The sequence below is a fragment of the Xiphophorus couchianus genome, chromosome 9 (genome assembly GCF_001444195.1).
Source record: "Xiphophorus couchianus chromosome 9, X_couchianus-1.0, whole genome shotgun sequence".
NCBI lineage: Eukaryota > Metazoa > Chordata > Actinopteri > Cyprinodontiformes > Poeciliidae > Xiphophorus > Xiphophorus couchianus.
The window spans coordinates 9,580,945-9,599,067 of record NC_040236.1 but is presented as its reverse complement, the minus strand read 5'-3'; the positions used below and the strand labels follow the sequence as shown (position 1 = coordinate 9,599,067).

Below are 18,123 nucleotides of genomic sequence, written 5' to 3'. Positions count from 1 at the left end.
TGTTGATTCAAATTAATGTTTTACTACCATTTTCAAAGATCCAGTTGCCTCCATCCACCAGTTCTGGTTTTGTTTTCAAGCATGTTAATGGAAAGTTGAGCGGAAGGAAAAACTGACTTAAAACAGAACATTGCAGTTTTGAAAGGCAAAACATGTTTTTTAAGATGGATATACACTACAGTACCTCTAATCCAGAGCAACAAATAGAAATATAAAGTTGTGGATGTCAACTTGTGTATTCCTATTTATTCACACATTACATACATTTCTAGATTTCATTTTTTTAAATAAGACATTCAGGATGACAAAATGTTTACTGTGAAAGTGTTTGGTCATTTCTCAAAGGTGTGATTAAAGTTAGCTTCTTATTTTAAAGTAAAGGGTAATTTCACCACTTTTTATGCATCTGAATTGTGTCACAATAAATCTAAAATATTTGTAAAAGCATCACATGGGACATTTTGGGACCTATATTCTCTTACAAACTAACTAGACCTTAAGAGAAAGTGTACAAAAGTATTTATTGCATCTATAGGTTATAGTTCAGCAAGTCACTCACTGCAGAACTGTTAAATTCAAGGTGGGGTGTGTTAAAAAAAAAAGAAAAGAAAATGAGGAATTTTAAGACAAAAATGAGAAATTCATTCCAGGGGGATTTTCAGACAGCCAGACTTTACATTATTTTTTTTAAATTCCAAGTTTGTTGTATTTTCTATTTAATCTTTTATCTCACAGTAGAAGCGAGGGACAAGAGTAAACAAAAACGTTGAATAAATGTCTTTGCTGATCATGTTATGAGGAACTCTAGTCACTTAGAATCCCTACATCTCAAGACCACAAACTTTTGTGCTGACGCAATTCAAATTGAAACATCCATTGCCTTCTTTAGTGGTTGGATGATGAGTCATATGGGCCAACCATTTGATTTGATTTTTCCTAGGCAGAACCATCTCATAACATTGTACTGCGACAGTTTAATCGGGTTCCCCACTTGTTTTCCAAGCTCGTTTCTAAAACAAGTCCCATGTTTAAGTTTAATTTTTTCATTAGTTAAACCTTGTCACTAAAAGAAACTCTCAAAAACAGATCCATTTTCCCTAGACTAAATGCAGATTCATTTGATTTAAGTTTTAAAATTTTGTGTCTTCATTTTATCCTTCCTTCTTTACATTTATCCATTTTCCTCTAATTTGTGCTGTGGCATTTTAGGTCAAATTCAATCCCAATTTAAAAGTCTGATTATAAAGACTTTTTTTTTTTTTTTTTTAAACAGTTTGAATTTTGTCAAGTGGGTAATGAAATTTAGTTAAATGCTAGTGTAATCAGATATGGCCTCTCAAGTTAATTCAAAACTCACTCAGACATGACCGGACTTTTTCCTTCTGTCTGGACAGAAGCTTTCAACCCGAAAGAACAAAAGCAAATTTGACCTTGCTCTAGCAGGGGTCGGCCATCCTGGTCCTCAAGGGCCGGTGTCCTACAACTCTTAGATGTCTCCCTGGTCCAACACACTTGAATCCAACAGCTGAATCACCTCCCAAGTGCAGTCAGAGTTCTGCTAATAACATTATTTGACTCAGGTGTGTTGAAGTAGAGATGCATCTAAAAGTTGCAGGAGACCGGCCTTCGAGGCCTGGAGTTGCCCACCCCTGCAAGGTGAGCACTGATCATCAGCTCTTGCCCCTCGCGCATTTTCAGGCTGACATGGAGCCAGAAAAAGTTAAAGACCCTGGCAAGTATGCAGCCCTTCAGAGAGCTGACCCTGAGTTGTTTAGTCTGAAAGCAGCCATCAGGAGCTGCTGCACAAGTGAAATGACCAACAATCTGACTTTACAGTAAGAGGAAAACATACACTGGTTAAACTTTTTAAAACAGATACTTCTAAGATGCAACATAACCAATTTTAAGAGTTTGACATTTCTACAGGAAAATACAAAGTATTAAAACTTAATTGCAATGAGAACTTTGATTAAATCTGCAGTTAGAAGTGCATACACCCAGGTCTGATTAGAGCAGGTCAGACCACATTTCCCATAAAATGAACACAAGACATTTAAAAGAACAGAGTAAACATTTATCTGGTTGGAATAAATTTATTTGATCTGTCTGTAAACAAGGTGATAAATCAATTTATGGCATTTCTTGGTTTATGCATACAACATCAGATGCATTAAAGACTGTATCCCAGATGCAAGAAAAAAAAAATAAAGTGGTGAGGAAAGAAAATGAACAGATCAGCTAACAGGACTTGAACAGTGTTTTTGAGTACACATATCCCACAAGGCCTAAGACAGTGGAGCTGAAGCTACAAATTAAAAAAAAAAAAAAAGTGCCGATGAAATGACTCCGTAGCCAACAGTGGGTAAAATCCATCTTACAGAGCTCTACATTATGGCACAGGATACACAGGTTCTGTAGTTATATTTCAACAAGACAACCATGAGCATCTTTGTTCCAACCAATACCCTCGTCTCCCATCGAGTGTCATTTCTACTTTTAGAAATTAGGTGTTTCTCAGTTGGACGTTAAAGTTAGCAGTTCTGAGCGTGGACAGATCAACAGACGCCCCCCGTAGCTCAGTTGACTATAAAGGCAATTTATTCCACAGTTATGCAGTTGTCAACACAGCATGGCTTTGTACAAATGCAGTTGTTTCAACAGTAATAGTGAGGATTTTTTTAATTTTCCAGATTCTCCCACCCTTACCTGCCCTGTACACCCCCCCCATTCCCCTTTTAGTTTTAGCCACAACATCTCCGCCTGGTCACAGTTTTTCTTCATCAGAAAAAGTTAGTCATCCTTCACATGATTTGGAGCAGTTGTATAAACACCCGGGCTGCAACTACACTTGGTCCTATAAAAAAACAAAATTCAAACTGGACACACTCCAGATTGGTATATGCTGGGATAGCTACTGTCCAAAAAAATGGCAGCCTTTCCAAAAAAAAAAAAACTTAACAGATGGCAAACAAAACAGTGTTAAGTGCCTGAGCCTGTTACTGTGGAATGTCCATGGAGTTTGTGTAGTTGGGAAGTTTGTGATGCCAGGGTGGGAAGGGGGGATGGGGAGGACTAACTGCATCTGGATGTCATGAACTGAACTGATCCCAACCCCACTTCTATCAAAACTGATTCAGGACAGTACAGCAACTCTGCTGAGAGAGGTGGGTAGTGTTCAATAAAGGGTGAGATATGATTTAGTGTCATCTGATTTAAGCCAAAATAATGGGGGGAGCTAAATAATTTGGCAAGGAGGAAGTTAGTGTGATGTTTGTTGAGGATAACATGTAGACAGTCTCCTCTCCTGGACATGGAGGAAATAAAGGAAGACATGACGAGCTTCGTTAGAGCTCAAACGCTCCAAAGGCATAGGCTGCTCAAGGAGGGAGTGTGTGTGATATGAGAAGATTTAGTGGTGAGTACCATAAAACACAAAAGCAAGGATAGTTTACAAATTGATGCTATAGCTTCCTTTGTCTAAGTTCTGCCAATTTTTTTTTTTGCTGGTCTTGGTAAAGTAGATTTGTCATGACATCCTGTTTAGCAACATGCTCATTTTTACTATGGATAAACATAAGAGTGCTTGAAAGGAGATAAGAATACACAGAGCGAATGTGTGGAGGGAAGAGGTTCGAGGATAAATGGGGAGGGAGGAAAGAAATGGGGAGGAGAGAAGGCAGAAAAACAAACTACAAACTAGGACTGGAAGTAGTGTCAAATGCAACAGGGTGGCAAGGGTGAACTGCTAGGTAGCTGGTTACAGGTTGCTTTAGTAGCCGGCCTTCCTCAGGTACTCAGCCATCAGAAATGCTTTCTTGTTGAGCTGTCCTCCATGGACACCATCTTTTCCCATGACAAGAACCAATGCTGGAGTACACAAAAGGACAAAAAAAATTGAAGCAGCATGATGAGAGCAGGGATGGGAAAATAAAAACACTTTGTTCTACCTCTGATAAATATGGGACTACACCGTTTAGGCTGGGTCTGAGCCCTGCACCATTAAATGCTCCTGGGGGGTTTTATTTGATGAGACTGCCTGTGTATGGTGTGTGTGTGTGTGTGTGGTGGGGGGATGCGAGCTTGACAGAAACCTTTTTTGTCCTTTTGAGCTTTGTTTTTTGCTTTTTTTTTGTTTTCCTTTAATTTTTTTCCTCCCTCTAGTACACCACAAAAGCTACTTCTAATCTAAAACCCTGAATCCCTCAAGTATTTTGCCATCGAGTATGCCTTCTTATTCAATCCGCCTCCATGGACCCCTTCTTTGCCCATTACCAAGACCAAGACTGAAAGAAAAGAGACAGAAGGAACATTTAGAAGGGATGTTGAGATCACACAGGTGAAGAGAAAAAACAAGCAGAGCCAAAAAGCAGCAAGCAAGATGAAGAACCATACGAAAAGCTGTGCAGTGCCTTTGGTTGGAAGGTTGTATGAGGGAGAAACCATAATTTTCTCATCAGTGCTGCTGGTGATGAGACATATTACTACAATTAGACAGAGTGAGTAGGACATGATTGAAGATGTGTTGCATGCAACCTGTTTGACAGTGTACTTTCGTTAGGACGAGAACAAGCAGAAGCATAGTGCAGCAAGTCTGTGCAAGGCCTAATTAAAGCTCAGCATTTTCACAAGGAGTTTAAGTGACCCATTTTGTTTAAGAATGGTGCTTCAAGGAAAATTTCTGAGTATAAAAGGCTAATAAAATTAAAACAGTTAAAAAGGCAGTATTATGCATTTTCAAGCCACAGTGCTATTTTATCGCACAATCAAGTAACCGTTAACTTCAGTTATAAAAAATGCTGTATATCAAATATGGCGTAAAATTTTTTTGACTTTGCAATTTGGTGTCTTTAAATTGAACCTCTGTCTACCTTCTGGAAGTCATAACAGCACATCTCCGTTAACAGTTTTACCTGCGTTGTACGCAATAGTATCCTGAGCTCCGCAGATGCACAGTTCTACTACATGTTTACTAATTGTTGCCAGCTAGTCTGAAGGAGCCGTGGGAGGATGCTCTGTGAGGTGGAAGATCGGAAAGTGCAGCTCCGGACAGAAGCCTCACCTCGAATGAGATTAATTGATTCCTCAATATGCATGAAATACTCAAGGCAACTCGCCAGGTACCTTTTTGATGAGATAATATTGCAACATGTTGTAATGTTCAAAAAGTTGATTTTACATAATACTGCCCTTTTAAGAAGCTAGAGATTTTGTGATTAAAGTGGTACATGTTACTGAATAGGTAGAAGTAAGTTGTTACTTCAATTTTTTTTTTTTTTTGCCAAATGTCCATGCACGCTGCGCATACAAACTGAGCCAATTCAGTCAAGGATCTCAAAGTACGTTAATAAATTATAAAGTTTAGAATCCAACATTGTGAACACACAAATGTGCTAATATTACTGCTGAAGCTGAACCAAAGCGAAAAATGTTATAAATTCTTGTCATTTAAAGGAAACTGGAGCATTAAAAATGGTGGTTTCATTGTTCCTTTTGGTCACTTGTTTTGTAATGTATGTTAGTGATTAGCAAGAAATTTTACCCAAACATACCAAGATTATATCCTACAATATGTCTACATTTCCTAGAACAAAAGACTTTCCAAGTAAACTTTAGAAATTAGATGAGAAATAGGAGTTTATCTCAAGAACCTAGAACACAAAATGTATCACATTTTTTATCACTTAGTTAAATTAAATTACAACACATAGCCCTTTTGGGTGTCTTAGTGCTATACACAGCTGCCTGCTATATTCACTACACCAGCAGCAGGGAAGATAATGAAGCTTCTCACCAACATCACCAAAGACACATGCAAGTAGCAGCATGCTTAGGGTACCTCTCCTCAATACATGTGAGCACCGTGAAGCACCCAAACCCTTCCACAGGGGAACAGTTACTTTTTAGAGTGGGCTGTGTTAATCAGAAAGGCAGACATTGCATGCAGTTCATGGAGGCTTAAGGAAATCCTCCCCCAGAAAAGGTTTTCAGTTAGAAAATAGAAATCTGTTTTCTCACCTGAAAGCATTAACAGTAGAGGAAACGGTGCACATGGGTTCAAACAGACAACATAGAAACCGCCATGACAGACAAATCCATAAAGGCATCTTGAATTAATTTTATAGGCAACTATTTTATGGAGAATGTTTAAAAAAAAAAAAAAAAAAAAAAAAAGGGGCAATAGAGAGGGCCTGTTAATTTAGTAATCATTTAATTTCACTTAAAGTAGGCTAGTCTTTGACACCAAACAGTTTTAGTCATCACCACTATCCTAATTGCCAGATTGTTCATTGGTCCAAAGAGAAGTTTAAATTCTGAGTCATGAAAGACAAAAATCATGTAGCTTTGTTTTGAGCATCAGACATCCAGCTCAAAAGGTTTACAGCTTAAATGTGCAAATATCAATTTGATATTTAACCCATTTAATTCCGCTCACAGCAACTGTTTCATGTGGCTAGAGTGAATGGTCACATGACCAAGACCTCTTTACTTCCCGTCAGTACTCTTGGAGGTAAATTTCTCAAACTTGTACAACAGGAAGTCAAAATGCTTTAATAAACAAAGCAGAATATATGGTAAATATGTTCTTTAAGTAGTTATCTACTGATGTATGACAATTTTGTTCCTGCATGCATCTTTTAATATGCAAACATGGCAACAACTATTGCCAGTAGCATACTAAAGAGACAGCACTATGCTAGGTGTCAATGGTTTTGCCATTTATTCAATATTAGGAATGCTCCGATAAGGTTTTTTGCTGCCGATTCCAATCAGTTTTTTAAATCTCATAATAGATTCGTACCCTTCAACCCTGAATTTTCCACCGCAACACGCAAACGTCCCCATTCACTCTCAAAGCATTAAAGTTCCACACGGCATCGCTTAGGTTTTGTTGCCACGCACTTGCATAATGTGAAGGAAATAGGAGATAAGCTGCACACACAGGCTGCGAAGTGAGATATAGGTGATCGCTTTTGGTGATCAGCAATCACCCATCATACACTTTTTCACGGAAATCGTCTGATTTTGATTGGTGGCTGATCAATCAGCACACCTCTATTGAAATTTTCTTTTCTCCCCCACACAGCTCAAAATTGTCTGTTTTAAATCTTCTAGACCTGATAGAACCTAAAAATAAAGTCTTCTACACCACTGTTATTCCCACAGTTGAAAAAGAGCCCCCTCCCAGTCCCATACAGGTAATCATTTCCACAAAGTGGAATGGCAAAGTGGCCTATGCACCGAATGACTGCTACAAGATGATGCCATGTTACCAACTGGGTTAGGACAGACAGGGCCATGGTGTAGTGCTTGGTCTGTTGGAAGAGGGAGGAGTTCCTCCAGGATGCACATTTGTACAAGATAACATTTTCACCTGATTTTGCATCACTAATGAAATGACCACTTGGCACTTTGAGACAATGCCATCTGCGAGATGTGGCATTTAATCTTTATGCATCTAAATCAGTTCTGAACACACTTTTAACCATACCTTGTTATAACAGGTTATGCATGACATTTTTATTTTTTATATTTTTTAAATAGGCCAGATTTGTGTAAATTAGACTATGCAGTTTCTCAGTAGCAACAATTGGTGGAAAGTGTAAAAACTAAATTTTTACTAAAACAACCAACATAAACTGATAATATGTAATGATTCATAAATATGTAAACATGTTCCTACTAAAAGCTGCGACATTATGAAGCACCACTAAATTATGAGAGAAAAATGTCCTTAGCCTACGCTAACACGTACATTCAGTTTAAATTTAATGTTAAGACAAAATGCCTTTCTATTCAAATAAACTTCTTAAGGTGCTGCACAAAACATGTTGAAAAACACATTTCTGCAGCAAGAACAGTTTCAGTACTACTGTTCCCCCATCATAACAAAATTCCAAAGAGAAGAATTCATACCTATCATATATTGAGGAAAGGGTGCATTCAACACCTCCACAACATGCACTCACAACACGACCACTAAAGAAAATCTAGGAATACTAAATAAATGCAGACTGAAACAGAACTTTAATGCAGAAAATATGTAAACTATAGTTAATGTTGTACTCACTTTTGCCTGCTCTGCCTATAGTTATATTGTATGTTGGCTCTCCTCCTTGACTCTTTGTCCGGACGTCCATTGTCCAGTCCCCTTCAGCTGACAGGCTATCTCTGAGTACTGAGCACTTTTTAGTGCCTATGGTCAGCCCAGTGGTGAAGAGATTCTCCCGGTCCTTTCCTACCAACACGTCGATTTCTGATGCCTAAAAAGAAAAAATGTAAAGCAAATTTCTTTATTGTGACAGAGTTGAGATACAAGTTTTCAGACAGAAAACATGTTCTCAAGGAGATCTGATATTTAGATATTCAAGTCTTGAAATAATGTCACCTTTACTAAATTTGAATAAGGGCTAACAATGATGCTTTTATTTCCAATCCCAGAAGAGAAGGCACAAGAATTCAAACATGGACTTTTTTCTATTCAGCCGGCAGTAAAAAAAAAATTAAACAAAACACACACATACCGAGGACCATCAAGTAAGGTCTGAGAAAATTAAAAGCCAGATTAATTGGTAAAGTATTAAATCTTAGTGTAAATAGATAATCCTAGCTCCCAAGAACAAGAAGCTAATCTCACATAAAAATGGAAACTTTCAAAAACTTAAACACCTTTTATCAAAAAGGTACAGGCCCAAAGTGCAAAGTCATGGCACTAGAGAGCTGAAGAGGGACAGGGGAGAAAGGAAGAAGAAAAAAAAGTCTTTTTCAGATTACCATGAATACTTGCTATACAGAGTTGATCAAAACCAGAACTTCTGTGTTGCAATGTCAACTTATCTCAGGCCAAAACCTTGTCTTTGAAATTTAACATGTTTAAAAAGGGACTGAGGCATATGTCCATGTTTTAAGGGTCAGTTAAAGTTTGACACTTTTTCACCATAATCAAACTGGTCATCTTCTGATCTATCTATCTATCTATCTATCTATCTAAACATTCTTAGAAAACAAAAAAGTTTCTTGATCTCATATCTGAATACAATTTTTTCTATTTTCAATTATTTACAATGACAGTAAAGTATATGAAAGATTTCTATCCAATTTGCCTGAAGACAGAAGTAATAACATGAAAATTTTTTCAAAATGTTTGAGTTCTGCAGTCTGATGGCTACATCACATCTGCAACTGTAAATGTTAGTTACTTGGAATAACTTTCAGATAAATGTGCAGGTTGTTTTATTTACATATAAATATTTCAAGTCCAGATAGACTTGTATGCAGTTTGATAAATATATATAATACACATTTGACGGAGTTTTAAAATAAGGGTAAGAGTACATACTATCACGGGAAGCCCTATATATCGAAAGACGTCTATATGCGATTCTCCACCATAATGTTCGAAAGATCCATCTTTACTAGTGTAGGAAAAAGGCTTAGCTCAAAAACGTGGTTTCCATAGTGTCAAACATTAATATATTTTTTCTGATTATGATCGACAGAGACGAGAAAATTACATTTTAGATCGAAGGGGTGGACACTCCCAGTAGCTTTAGCTAAAGGCGGAAAACACGTTCATGTATTGTAGCATGGCTCAGCATTTTATGGCGTTACACAATGCACATCAAAGCGTAAAAATATAGTTATAATCCATATACAGCATCATGAAATCCCGTAATATTATAATTACATTTTTTATACAAAATGGTGGCTCGAGAAAAACGCGAAGGACAACCGACAAAGATTTTAAACCCATAGCTGCAATCGATTGATACTGAAAAAAAGAAAACGTATTTAAAACAGACAGCAGTTCAACAAAGATCCTGGTGTCAAGACACCAGAATCCAAAATAAGAATAAGAGACATTTTCTAATAGAAAATAAAGGGACAAGAAACTGAATGTGTATCCGCCATTTTGGAGAAAAGGGGCGGTAGTGAGATTCACAGAAGCCGAACAGGAAAAAAAAGACCAACGGCTGCTAGCTCGTAGCATTAGCTTCCAACGGTTTTCCAATGAGGATGACCACCCCCATTTGAGCTAAGCCGTTAGCTTGATTACCGATGCCGACATACAGCTTTCCTCAGGTTGAATTCTCAGCTACAGAGGTTTAATTGTTAAATAAATTTTTAGCTAAGCTAGTATTAAAATGTAAAATTATATATGGGTAACGTTTAACACACACACACCGGCTACTTAATGTTCAAAACAAATGACCGGTATAAGAAGCAAACATGGCTAACCCCGTTAGCTACAGTTTTCCGACCACTTGGGTCATCTCCGATAATTGTAGTGGGCATGTATAAGGACAGTTCGGGAAATTGAAACCCCTTTCGGATTAAAAACATAAAACGAGTAACTGAATAGTAACGAAAGATTAAAAAGCAAGTATGCACGCTAGTTCGTGTACATCTCGTGGTGGACCACTGCATACCATGTGTACCGCACTCATTCAACAAGGCCAGGCTATGCAGATAAACGTTTTTTTTTTTGTTTTTTTTTTTAATCAACAGCGTATTTTACAGGGTTCTAATCTACATACAGAGGACACAGAGAGCACACTAACCGTAATGTTGGAAAAGGCTCCGCCATTAACCGATGCCCAGACGTATTTGGCGTCCGTATAGCCCACAATGGCCGAGTCCTGGCAGCTGCCATCAGCCATCAGGTTGTCCACGTAGCTTTGCCAGGACATGTTATTGATATTAGTTCTAGGATGGGGAATAAAGCACGGCAAGTGAAAATAAATCACGGTTGTCTCTCCAACGAAGAAGAAGCAGTATTTGTTTGATGGTTAACGGGCATCCAGCAACCTCAACCCCCGGCTCTGTCACGTCCCGGTTTTCTTCTGGTCTAGGCAACGAAGAGCAGCCTCTGCGACCAGACACAGACTTGGGTGTAGCCCTTACTAAATCACTCCGCCAGGCGTTCTTCGCCCTACGCCTTCGGTGCATGATATACTGCGCCGCGGATGAATACAATAAAAATTTAGTATTCCCTAAGATAGGGGGGGTCTATTTTCTTGGAATTGAGTAGAATTTGGACTGTAAATTATAAAACATAAATATTATAAATATTTTAAAGATCAATTTTAAGTAACATAATTGTCCAAGTCTTACTAAACATAACCTTCCCTTTTGTTTACCAGTGATTCTTGAGAAGAGGGACAAAATGGGTTTAAATTTTTCCAAATTTTTTAAAAATTATTCCTCAAGCATATGTATACAAATATGACAAATAATGTTTTGGAAATGTAAAGATGCTAAGGTGCAGACTCCCAGTTGCAAAATATTTTTGAAAATGACATTTTTAATGGACCTGACCCAGAACTTTGTCATCACCATCTGACAAAAATAAATATAAAATTATTTTTGAATGACCCTAGTAGTGATATTTTTACTCAGTTTTACAGACAAATGCTTCTCAAGAAGCAAAACAAATATTATTATTTTTAAAAACTTTAAATAACAAAAACACAGAAATTAAACTAATTTGGGCTTGATTAAACACAATATAAGCTCAAGGCAATTACCATTTACCATTTAATTTGGTTCAGGCTGTCTGCATTATAAATGCCTAATCTGTATGTAGTTTCTCAGACAAGAAATACAAAACCACACTTTAGGTGTAAAGTAAAATTAAACTGACTATTTTTGTTCTTGTCATTATCTTTGGGACGACAGTGGCAATGGTGGTAGGAGCAGCTGTGGTTATGATACAGTAGCTTCCCAGCATGTCGGTGTGAGGATATGTGTGTGAATGGGTGAATGACTGAATGTAGTGTGAAGTGCTTTGGAGTCCTTCAGACTTGACAAAGTGCTGTACAAATGCAAGCCATTTACTATCTTTAGGACTTGTTTGTGTTTTTCTTAGTTTTAAAGGGACAGTATTATGTAAAATCAACGTTTTTGCGCTGTACATCATGTTATAATGTTACTCCCTCCTCAAAAACACATCTGGATTGTTGTCTTGATTCTTTCATGCATGTTTGAGAAATCTTTTCATCTCCTGTGGCAACCATTCAACTGTGCTCTGCAAAAAGCCTGGGTGGACCTAGTGCCTCCTTCAAGGTGCAGCTCATCCTTGGAGCTACAGATTCCAATCTTCCAAGTTTCCATCTCACAGAGCTTCTTCTCCGTCACTCAGCTTTGTCAGACTCGGCAGCAACAATTAGCAAACACCTAGTGGAACTGAGTTCATTATACCAGCTACTTCTCAGTGCAATGCTGGTGAAAACATTGTTAAAGGGTAAATAGAGGAGCGATGTGATTTCTTTTTGAAGGCAGAGTTTCAGAAAGAGCAAAAATGTTTAAAGCGACGGAGGCCCTATTTCAAGGCATTAAATTACCAGGTAAAATTTCTTTTAAGCCATATTTGATACACATTTTTTTTACATCTAAAGTTAACATAGTTAGTTGGTTATGCTATAAAATGACAATATGTTCCTGGAAAAGAGATAGTACTGCCCCTTTAAATATCTTTCAGTAAGTCTGACCAGAATCAGAAGGCATAGAAAGCCTTCTGGTCTTCCCATAAGTTTCCCTGGATTTTGTTTTTTGTATTTTTTTATGTTATTCAGTAAAGCTTTTAATTTTAAAACAGGTTTATTTGAAAGATAAGCAGCCTCCTCTCTGCATTAGGGTTCCGCTTCACACTGTTCTTTAGCAGTTTTGGTGCATTACAAGTTTAAATCAGTAGGGAACAAGACTTGTTATCTAAAACACAGAACTGATTGGATTCACGACCTGTTTATGCAAAACCCCATGGGAAAATCCATTTTATGTTTTTCCAGGCACTCATGGGTGTGGCATTTCCAAGTAAAAACTGTTGCATATATACATGTCAAGTCAAGTTTATTTATATAGCACATTTCAGCAAGAAGGCAGTTCAAAGTGCTTTACATCACAAAAACATGATACAGTCATAAATTATGAAACAAGAAATAAGCATTGCATTTTGACAAATGTAATTTTTAAAATCCTCAAGCAAATACACATCAAATATGACGATCAATGTTCCGGTTACTGCTACTCAAAAGCAACTTTAGAGAGGTAGGGTTTAAACCTTGATTTCAAGGAACTCAGTGATTCAGCTGTTTTGGAGGTTTTTCTACGTTTGTTCCAGATTTGTGGTGCACAGAAGCTGAATGCTGCTTCTCGATGTTTGGTTCTGGTTCTGGGGATGCAGAGCAGACCAAACCACTCAGGTCTGGAAGATTGATACAACAATATCTTTAAAATACATTAATATTTTTAATGTATTTTGGTGCTAAACCATTCAGTGATTTATGAAATAATAAAAGTATTACATATTTAAGTATGTTCTCTTAGCCAGGGAACCAGTGAAAGGACTTTAAAATGGGCGTAATGTGCTCTATCTTCATGGTTTTAGTGAGAACACGACCAGAAGCGTTCTTGAAAAGCTCTCACACAGACGCTCTAAGTATATGCAATATATTAGAAAACTATACCTTCCTCTTGAGTTTTTTTTCCCTTTATTTTGTCACATTACAACATAAAACTTGTCACAGGTACTGTATATGTATGCAATAAGGTCTTAGGAGTTGAACAGTGCACACTTACACAACTCTTCAACAGACAGATCATCAGGAAAACTAGTGTCATTATTGCTGATAGCTCTCACCTTTTACACACCGAGTTCTGGTTTCTTCCTCCGGCTCAGACTTCTCTTCTCTGTATGAAAATAACAGGTAGAAGCACTCTTTCATCCCTACAGCAATAACTCTTTCTTTTGTTCAGGACAAGGTAGGAGGAGTTATATCTGATTGATTTGGGGTTGATTTGGCTAATTTCTATTTTCATTTATTCCATATACAGTGTGTTACTGATGTTAGTAATATCAGTTGATGATGCCATAGACTGCTGATATTCTCCCAATCAAATATGAACTTATATTTGATGTTGCTCTGGCACACTGTGTTGTCCCTCACTTTTTAAACTTTGAATGTATATCTATTACATAAAAATACACTGAACGGGCGTGCCGTGGTGGCGTAGTGGTTAGCGCGACCCATATTTGGAGGCCTTGAGTCCTCGACGCGGCCGTCACGGGTTCGACTCCCGGACCCGACGATATTTGCAGCATGTCTTCCCCCCTCTCCTTCCCCCTTTCCTGTCAGCCTACTGTCAAATAAGGGACACTAGAACCCACAAAAGACCCCCTGGAGGGTAAAAAAAAAAAAATACACTGAACTAAAGTTGAATTAATTCTTTGGGACTTTTATGTGGTCTGTCTAGGCAAAGCAGATCATGATTGTGAAGTGGATCAAATTATGTAATTACAGCTACAAAGTGTACCAGTTTCACACATACAGAGTTTGGAGTCTTTGTCCATTCCTCTTTTATATCAACCCAAGCTCAGCCAAGTTGGATGTAGCATGTCTATAAATGGCAAGTCTTTCCTCAGTTGGACTTTGACTGGGCCACATAAATACGAGTTTACCTGGGTTTAAGAATCCAGTCTTGCTCTGACTGGATTCTTAGAGTTTCAGTCTTATCTAACCACCTCACCTTCCACTACATCAGTGGTACGCAACTCCAGTCCTCAAGAGTTACCATCCTGCCACATCTAGATGAATCACTGTGCAAGCACACCGGAATCAAATGAGCAGCTTGTTACCAGGCCTCTGCAGAGCTGAATGAGTGAGTGTTGATGAGGGAATTTGATTCACGTATGTTAGAGTAGTGATGCAAAAGTTGCAGGATAGTAACTCTTTAGGACTGGACTTGGGCACTCTTACTCCACACGTTTGCTGTGTCCCTACATGGCATGTGGTGAAATGAAAACATAATTTTTTATGGCTTTCTTTCAGCAATCCCTTTCTTCTTGTACTTGTTCCACAGAGCGTTCCTTTAAATACATTGGGTGCTTGCTTTTTCTCCTAATAACACTTTCCTTGAGGTCTCCTTAGGTCAGGTGGAAGGCCATGTCTTGGTATTTGTGCAGTTGTGTCACACTATTTTAGTTTTTGGATAAATTGAACAGTGGTCTGTGAGATGTTGAAACCTCAGAAGACTGTTTTATGACCTAATTTTGCTTTAAAAGTCTTAAACCTCTTGCTTAAGACCTCTCAAGTGTTCATAGAGACACAGTACTTATGCAGAGTTTAAATTACAATCAGCTGGACTCAAGAAACAATTCTTTCTAAATCATTACAACAGTCAGTGTAAAGAAGGTTAAATTAGCTCACCAGGAGAGACACTCACACCCAGTGGTGATATCAGCTCTGAAATACAACCTTTGACTTCCACGCGACAGCATCAAACCGGCAGGCCTCTGTGTACCTTTGTATTTGTATTTGGTCCATGGAAACCATTAATAACCATATGAATCTCATGATCCACTTGTTTTCCCTCTTCTACACCCTGTCACATCCATTTTTTTCTGGACATGACTTATAAAGAAGGTTAGTCAAGAACTACCTCCTTTTTAGAACAGTAACCATGATTCTGAGACTTTTACAGCAGAAAAAAACCTGCAATAAAATATGCGTAATGAAGACAAATCCACTCAATGCCAAAGAAAATGTAATTCCTGTTAATTTAATTGCATACTAAAGTGAACGTGAGTATGTTAGAAGTATGACAGTTTTATCTTTCTTCAGAGTTCCTCCTGTCTTTGCCTGCTGAAGAATTAGAGCACAGAAAGTTGCTCTTTCACCCGACTAAAGAAGAAAAGCTGTCGCTCAGACAGAGAGCCACACCCATATCCTGCTTTCCCATTGGATGGAGGAGTTTCCATGGTCACCTCTGCTTGGCACCTATGTTGAGTCAAAATCATTTGACTTGCATCTATCATCCATACAGCGTATGAGTCATGCAGCAGCAGAAGGGCTAACCTGTTTGCTTTAGTCTAAGCTTGCTTTTGAACCATATAGTTATGACGAAGACTGCACAAAAGTGTCTTCTAGCCTTTCTCTCATATTCCTATTCATGAACGCATCAATATCTTGTGTTTATCTCCGAAGTGAGAGGATTAAATTGTTAAGCCTGGAAGTAAGCATTCAGAAAGCATGTGATAAGCTTTTATTTTGAAGACAGTGGCAGAGCATTGAATTTGCTTTTATGGGTAGTGGCCAAATATAATAATTGATATCAGTGATAATCTAAATTTGAAATATGTACACAAGCAGACTCGCTGAAAGATAAAGCAAGTTTGGTCATTTCAGCTGATTAAAATCAATAGGAGTGGTTTGGGATTGAAGAACTAGAGTCCTTTTCTGGAAAAGAAGAATGGTGTATAAAGTTTAATCTAGGATGTTGGAAAGGATCAATGTCAAACCTCAGATTCAGGAAGATAAGGATGGCTTTTGTTCTGGCTGTGGGACTGTGAGTCAGATCTGTGGGTTTGGTAGTTAGGTTTTCCAGTCCGCTGATGCTTTATAGGTTTAAAGAAGGTTTTTGACCATTGTTTTTTTTTTTTTTTTTTACCTTAATTGTAGTTAATTTAGGCTATGTGATTACTGGCCATTGATTTCCTATGAAATTCTTCTCAGTTGTCATCTCCCCTCAGTGCTCCATCTGGTATTTCTCCTATAGAAGTGGATTTCAACTGAGTCGATCAGCAAAGAGGAGTTGTGAACAAAGACTTTGATTTTCTCTTTTAGAAATGTATTCTACCTATGTAGGGTTGCAGTTTGGTTGTAGTTTGGATGGTAGTTTAGTGGAGAAAGTGAAATGAGCAATTCAGTTGGTGTTGGACACACTTTCAAATTTTGAGCAATTAAAGCTGCAGTGAGAGGAATGTTTAAGACATTTTAATGCTGGCAAAGATGTCATGGCCCTTACAGCACACACAATATCCGGTAAGTTTTATTGAGCTGGAGCATTGCACGCCACAGCCGCATGTTAGTGACTGGAAACAATCAATTGCAGTTTGACGGGGTGATATTATGTATTTTCCAGGCATGTAGTGCAATTTTATAGCACAATCAAGTCAGTTGTGGTGTTTATAGACAAAATCTCAGGGGGTAGTCATCAGGAGGCGGGTCTCTGGTTTACGAGTTTCAGGGTCACAAAATGTATTGTGTTTAAACTTTATTTAGTTTGGTGTGCTCCTTAGAGTTAGAGTGAGATCATCTTACCATCTCACAATGGTAAGATGTAAAGATGCCATCAGAAAGAAGATTGTAGCAGCTTAAGAGTCTGGTAAGTGGTTTAAAGAGGTCTCAAAAGATTTTGAAGTCAATCATTCCACTGTAAATAAAACAGTCTGCAAGTGGAAGACATTCAAAACAACTGCATCAACATGCACATATCTGACGATCCAATCAGGTTCACCTCAACAACAGAACGTAAGATGCTAAAAGAAGTTTCAGAAACCCTCAGTTGTTATCATGGGACTTATAGCAGACTGCTGTTGCTGCTGATATGAACATAGATCCTTGCATGATCAGGAAGAAACTAAATAAGTTTCACTTCCCTTCCAAAAGATTGTCAGAGAAAGACCTTGGCAGGGTGATAGCCCAAAGCAGCTCTGGGGTGACCTTTGACTGACTGTACATAAAAAAAACCTGACAGGAAAACCATTGAAAAAGTTGTATGTTGAGCAGACACTGCTAGATGGCTACAAGAAGCGTCTGGTTGGATTAGCTTCCACAAAAGGGCCACTATTAGGGAGTAGGGTGTCCTAACATTAGTTTAATAAGTGCATATTAAGTGCAGTTTTCTTGTATACCTCAGATAAAATACAATTATTTTTCAGAGATACATAAAAGCAAAATTAGACTGATCTGTAAACAGTTTGTTTACATATGTAATTGTCCTTCTGACAGTCATGAGAAAATCTTCATAAACAAATTGAGATAATCAGCCTTCTGTTCTCCTTCATGACTTTATAGGTGGCTCTACAGTGAAGACTGAGCCAAATACAGGTCAGACCATTTTTCACCACAATTACACCAAATTACTTATTCATAACTCCTGCTTCCTTCACTGTCTTGCAGCAGCAGAATAAAAAGATATTTTTATATCATGCATTTGAAGGCTCTCAGGTAGCCTCATACATCAATGAGGATTTGGACAAATGTCTTTGCAATAACTGGATAGCATAAAACGTACTGGTTTAGATTTATTTAAGATTCGTTTTAAAAGAAAATTGAAAACAAAATG

The 18,123-nt window shown here is 37.9% G+C and overlaps 1 protein-coding gene across 3 annotated transcripts; it reads right to left on the bottom strand.

The window, feature by feature from the left end:
• Positions 1-2,077: 2,077 nt before the first annotated feature.
• LOC114150693 (profilin-2-like) lies at positions 2,078-10,913 on the bottom strand. Of its 3 annotated transcripts, XM_028027294.1 has the most exons (4): positions 10,807-10,913; positions 10,560-10,704; positions 8,069-8,261; positions 2,078-3,867 (listed from the first exon to the last, which is right to left on the bottom strand). In XM_028027294.1, exons 2-4 carry the CDS (start codon positions 10,686-10,688, stop codon positions 3,770-3,772), a joined length of 420 nt encoding a protein of 139 aa, XP_027883095.1. In that variant the 5' UTR covers positions 10,689-10,704; positions 10,807-10,913; the 3' UTR covers positions 2,078-3,769. The 3 variants fall into 3 exon arrangements, with proteins under 3 accessions (XP_027883095.1, XP_027883093.1, XP_027883094.1); XM_028027292.1 differs by having other exon boundaries at positions 10,560-10,877; XM_028027293.1 differs by lacking the exon at positions 2,078-3,867 and adding an exon at positions 4,028-4,283 and having other exon boundaries at positions 10,560-10,888.
• Between the last annotated feature and the right edge of the window lie 7,210 nt (positions 10,914-18,123).

Excerpts from the sequence above, each read along its gene's own strand:
- LOC114150693 (XM_028027294.1), bottom strand. The coding sequence starts at position 10,688 with ATGTCCTGGCAAAGCTACGTGGACAACCTGATGGCTGATGGCAGCTGC. Across the intron at positions 8,262-10,559 it reads GAGCCTTTTCCAACATTACG|GCATCAGAAATCGACGTGTT; the intron begins GTTAGTGTGCTC and ends TTTTCTTTTTAG. Across the intron at positions 3,868-8,068 it reads TATAGGCAGAGCAGGCAAAA|CATTGGTTCTTGTCATGGGA; the intron begins GTGAGTACAACA and ends TGTGTACTCCAG.